The sequence below is a fragment of the Orycteropus afer genome, unplaced genomic scaffold (assembly GCF_000298275.1).
Source record: "Orycteropus afer afer isolate SDZICR_OR568_19922 unplaced genomic scaffold, OryAfe1.0 scaffold00089, whole genome shotgun sequence".
Classification (NCBI taxonomy): Eukaryota; Metazoa; Chordata; class Mammalia; order Tubulidentata; family Orycteropodidae; genus Orycteropus; species Orycteropus afer.
Window position 1 is genome coordinate 3,140,465 of NW_006921676.1, and position 6,091 is coordinate 3,146,555.

The 6,091-nt window shown below is 38.7% G+C and overlaps 1 protein-coding gene across 1 annotated transcript; it reads right to left on the bottom strand.

Moving 5' to 3' along the window:
* Window positions 1-3,164: 3,164 nt before the first annotated feature.
* CHAMP1 (chromosome alignment maintaining phosphoprotein 1) lies at window positions 3,165-5,710 on the bottom strand. The gene is given in 2 exon segments (XM_007942373.2): window positions 3,165-5,674; window positions 5,677-5,710. Coding segments are annotated over 2 exon segments (2,544 nt in total).
* Window positions 5,711-6,091: the final 381 nt, after the last annotated feature.

A 6,091-nucleotide genomic window follows, 5' to 3' on the forward strand; every position in this document is an offset into this window, starting at 1 on the left:
CTGGCTCTCACTTCTTCAGTACCTAGTAACAATTAGCTTTTAAATAGCATGGTAGTTATAAGCCATTTACTTTGGAATCAAACTGACCAAATTTGCATTTTCTGTGTAACTTCAAACTGTGAAATGGACACCACCGTGTCAAACTAATAGGGTTAATGTGAAGATTGGTTTATGTAAAGCACTTAAAACAATGTTTAGCCCACAATGGTAGTCACTTTTCTTTCCAAACCATGACTTTGCTTAAAACTTAGGGCTGAGCTTTCTTAAGCCTAGATGCAAATCAGTGGTCTCCCTAAAAGTTTTATTACCTTACACATTTTATTCTACATTCTTCAAAGCAACTTATAAACACTGAAAAAAACAGGATTTTTTCTTAGCTTTTCAAAACATTTCATATTTAAGAATCCAACAAATAAAAGGTCATCTTTAAAAACTGAACAATCTGTAACTACCAGTTACTATCTTGATTTTTCATAAATTAAACTCTTAGTTGCACATTTATAAAAATTAAAATGTCTCATAGATCCTGAGAGCTTTCTCAAGATCAGTGACAGGTAAGAACAATGCCCCCCTCAAGCAAGTGAAGTATCAGACTTTAATAAATGTTTAAACCATTGGTTTTGTTATAGCAGCAATAAGAAACTAACATAGAATGGGATCACAAATACTTATGAACAGAAATTGCTTATTTGAGAAAGGGAGCAATTTCAGGGCTTTTTAGATCTGGGGTGTATTTCAATCCTAAAAGGTTAACCTTGTCAATTCTGTGATGCTTGTAGATTTAGTAAGCATCCTTCACTATCTTCATCCAAGACAAATGTATGGAATCAACACCATTATTAAAAATGAAAGCAAAATCTACCACAGCCATTCATAACTCATGTACTTACAATAAAAGTAATGAAAATTACTGCTCATCCAAAACATAAATGATATCAAGTCCATGAATGTGGGTAGACTGCAATAATTTTATTCTACTATGTAAAATCTTTGGAATACAAAAATTCACTAAGTAAATCAAAATGATTGAAAGGGATGCTAGCATATAGGAGGGTATGGTTACATTAAATTCTAAAGAAATTGTATTGTTGTTCACTCTGATCTCAAGAGACAAAAGGGCAAGAAAGTAGGAAACCACAAGTCAGATGGGAGAGAATAGTGCTTTAGCCAAAGTTAAGGTCTTAAGAAAGGCCAAAACTATACATGCGTATCATCACTTACTCTGGCAGAGGAGTACCCATTTTAGGGCATTATCTATATGCAGCAAAAAGCCAGAAGGTGAGTCTTGTGATCTAGTTGCTGCCATGCTAACTAAGCAAAGGCACCAGGAAGGATTCTGTGATAGGCTTCACTAAGAGGGTGAAGTCCTAAGGAAAAGAATTGTGTTAACAACATTGCATTGAGAATACAGGCTTCCACAGGGTTTTCTAGGTGCTGCCTGTTTCTCCATCCATCATTTCAGTCAAGTCACTTACTTGTGTGTGTGGAGGGGGAAGACAACTGTATATCCAAGTTAACTTACCCATTCTACTTGTTGGTATCATTGCCTAGAAGAAAACATCAGAACTGGAAGCTCATTCTCAAGGTGCCTGTGTAAACTGGCAACAATTATTATCAGCAGGCTCTAGTGCCTTCCAGCCCTGACTACATTCACCACCAAAGTAGAGTCAGACCTGAAATTTCTAAGACCTTACCCAGTATTATCAAAATACTGTCTTTCAAACTGGCATGTTAAAAGGGATGTCATGGGAGGTGAGGTGGGTTGGGGTAGTGTTCTTTGTTTAAAAAAAGGTCTGGGAAAAGCTTAATTAAACCCAGTTATTCCAGTCACGGCTATACACTGTAATCCCTTATGCCACTCACCAAATACTTCAGTCTTTTAAACACAGCCAGGGTTGAGAATCACAAACTCAACTTCACAAACCCTTTAACATGCTAATGCATACTAGGCACAAGGAGGTGCCTAGTATACAGTGCTTCCTTCATTTACATGACCCCTCAAAAGAAAACACAGCTTAGAAAATATTGTTCCAAGGTACGAAAATATACTGAAAACAGTTGGAAACAGTAAATAACGGAAGCTAGATATCGTACAATGAAAATTACTTAAAAGAAAACACAGACTTTGCTGACATGAAGCCTTTGCTTTTAATTTGATAGGTACACATCTGACAAAATATTTTAGAATTATCCACGGGCAGGGACAAGTAAAGAACTGTAAAAACAGAAAAGTGATATACTTCCAAACAGAAATGTGTATTTATAAAATTTCATTATGAATCTGGAAGACTTTCAGTTCCTATCCATTCTCCCAATCGTAAGCCCCAAAAGGTGACTCTAAGGCCAAGAGCAGGAAACACATGCTCTAACACATCTGGCAATGACCAGGCGAGATCTTGGGATGAAATACAAAATGGAAGACTCCAATGGAAAGTCTATTTTACAACTAAGGACAAGGGAAACTCATTATCTTACTAATCTTTTTGTTTCCTGTAGTCACTCTATTTTTCTAAGTACTGTCCTCTAAAAGAAGGCTGCAACTATTTTTAACACTCAATTTTCCTTTTAGTGGAAAGTCAGCAACCCTGAGACTCCAGTTTTCCATGGCATAAAGCTAGTAACATTAAACATCTAGAACTGCTCAAAATTTATAAATAAACAAGTTTTAAATGATCAAATAGAAACTCTAATCAAAATTATTTTTAGGATTTTAAAATACATTTAAGGAAAGGGAACAAAGTTTTTCTCAAATTAACTTTACAAGCCTAATTCGTAAATATTCACACTAGTAATTTCTATCATCCAAAATTAGTTTCACAAAAAGATACACTAAATGTTTTAAACTGAGCACACCTTGCGTATGATTGTTAAATGGAATGCCTGCCTCTTTGTATTATTCAAATATACTTAAAAGAATTGAGAAATTTTTATCCATCTGTAATATACAGTAAAAATTTATTGATTTGCAAGACAGCCACATAAACAGACCATAAAAAAATATCAAATACTTGTTCTCTGTTAACACTACACCAAGACAATTTAACACAGCACAACCATACATATTCAACATCTAACTGATCCAACTAGGCTAACTTAGCTATACGTTCAAAGAATGGTTTTAACAAACATCTTTGTAGAGCATATATGCACATCATGTTTAAAAATTAAATCTGCTGCTCCTCCAGGGGTGGGTCAACAGCTTCCATTAGCTTTTTATTTGCCTCTTCATTATGCCGGCTTTGACAGTGAGTTAAATGTTTCTTAAAGCCTCTTGGGAAATTTGATTCAAAATTACAACGCGGACATTTAAGTAAACTTTGCCCATGGGCAGCAACATGATTTTTAAGGAGTGATTCCAGAAGAAAAGCCTTTCCACAAATTGTGCATTTGTAAGGGCTGTGAACATTATGCTTATTAACCAAATGATGCAAAACAGCACCTTTTTTCATAGCACGACAGCAACAAATTTTACAGTAATATTTTCCTTTTCCACGCTTCATATATTTTGCTATCTCCTCTTCAGAGATAAAAGCCTCTTTTTCTTCAGTAAATTGTAATACGTTTTTGGACTGCTCTGGACTAGTCATATCTATTTTGTTCTCTTTACTAAAATCAATAGATTCCACATCAACTTGTTCTTGATCACTGCTCGATTCCTGGCCCTTAATATCTATTGCATCCAAATCTGTCTTGTTATATTCACTACTACTAAGTTCAGCATCCGAGTTCTCTTGGTTGTCTTTCTTGAGCTTCTTTGAGCAAGGAAATAAAGTGTCCTCTAAAAGTTTCTTGGGTGTAGCTAGAAGTTCTTCCTGAACCAAGATACCACACTTTTCATCATCTATTGCATCTATTTGCAGTTCATCACTAAGCTCAACTGCCTTCTGAGATTCTGAGAACACAGCAGATTTAGGAAGTTCAGGGTAAAGGGCATGCTTCCTGGACTCTGGAAAAAGAGCACGTTTTCGTGGTTCAGCAGCAGCAGGTGGAGCGGTTTTGGTGGGCTCAGAAAAAAGGGTAGGCTTTCTAGACTCGGTATCCATAGAGAGGACAGGCTTCCAGATCTCCGAGGTCGCTTTAGAGGATTCAGATGGCCCAGAAGGACCTGCTTTCCGAGTTTCAGGGAAGACAGGAGGTTTCTGAGGCTCAATAAAAAAGGAAGACTTCCAGAGATCAGGAGAACCACCACGGGAACTTTTCTGGGTCTCAGGAAAATCAAGAGAGGCAGGAGAAGTTTTCCGTTGATCAGGAGAAATCTTCCAAAGCTCTGGTGAACCTGAGGGTTTTCTGAGTTCTGGAGATCCCGCTGGGCTGCGGATCTCTGGGGATACTGGTTGGCCTGGTTTGCGAATCTCAGGAGACAAGGGAGGTCCTGTTTTACGGAGCTCAGAGGACACTGGGGGAACTGCCTTCCAATGTTCAGGTGATAAGGTAGGAGTTGTCTTTCGGAGTTCTGGTGGGCCAGATTTCCATGATTCAGGAGATGCAGGGGGAGATTTCCAGGAACTAGGTGACACTGATGAAGACTTCCAGGATGAAGGGGACACAGAAGGATTTGGTTTCCAAGGTCCAGGTGATACAGAAGGAATTGGTTTCCAAGGCCCAGGAGACACAGATGGAGCAGGTTTAGCTGGCTTCCAAGGTCCTGATGAAGCTGAAGGACTAGATTTCCAAGGTCTAGGAGACCCAGGTGGCCCTGCCTTCCAAGAACCTGGTGACACAGCTGGGGCTGGTCTCCTAGGCTCTGAGGTGACAGCAGGGAATGACTTCCAAGATTCAGGAGACTCAGATGGGGATGGTTTCCTGGGCTCAGGGGAGACAGTCTGGGCTGATTTCCGAGATTCTGGAGACGCAGCTGGGGATGGTCCCCAAGGTTCAGGGGAAGTTGCTAGAACCGGTGACTCTGGAGATGAGGCTGAAGGTGGCCCCAATGTTTCTGGAAAATGAGAGTGTTTCTGGGGTTTGGTGTTAATAAGAGTAGTCTTTATTGGTTCAGTAGATACAGGAGTATGCTTCTGTGGTTCTGGAGAAGGAACAGCCACAGGTTTCTGAGATTCAGACACAACAGGAACTGGGTCTGGAAGTTCAGGAGAAGAAACAGAGGCAGGTTTTGGAGGCTCGGGAGATGTAAGACAAGGTGTCTGTGGTTCAGAAGAAATAACAGGGCAAGGTTTCTGAGGCTCCAGGGGAGTAACAGTAGGTTTTGGTGATTCTGGGTTAACTTTCTGAGTTTCTATAGAAAAGACAGGTGTAGACTTCAGTTCTGCTGAATTAGAGAGTATTTTCTGCTGATCAGGGGGAGGAGGGCTTTTCACAGGATCTATTTCTTTGTTCAACTGATTTTTTGGTTTATCATTCCATTTCTCTGGGGCTGCATGTTTGGATGTGATATGATGATATACATTAGCATATACCTTGCTGGTGAAGAAGCACTTATGACAGTGAAATAGCTTTGCACTTTTCTGGTAAAATATCATTTTACCTAACCCACCAGCATCCATTTCATCACAAAATTCTGGATGGATAGTACCCATGTGGAGCTGTACATTTTCATAATCTGTGCCCCTGAAACTGCAGTGGTCACACTCCAAACGTGCTGATGGCTTTCGAAGTTCCTGAAATACTTCCATTTTTCCTTCTGTTACAACACACACGATTATATTCTTTAAAACAATATTGCTGCAACAAAGTAGAAATAAATTATTTTCATGGAACATAATTTTGAATAAAAAGCTGTTCTAATCTATTCTATAAGTGCACAATTTTAAGTCTAGAATGGCATCTGCATTTATTAGATAAGACTTTGGAGATGAGAAAGGAAAAATTGACCTAATCTTTAAATGACTTCTAGGCACTATGCCAGGAGTTTCATATACCTTATCTCATTTAACCCTTCTACGCTACACATATTACTTTCATTTACAAGTGAGGAAATTGAAGTTAAGAGAAGTGACTTACCCATGATTATAAGACACATTAAATGATGGAGCTGAGATCCACAGCAAACCTGATTCCTTAACTATCTAGTATGTGCCTTACTTTGATGCTCAAAAACCTGAATCAACAAGGCATAGTACATAACACCTAAGAC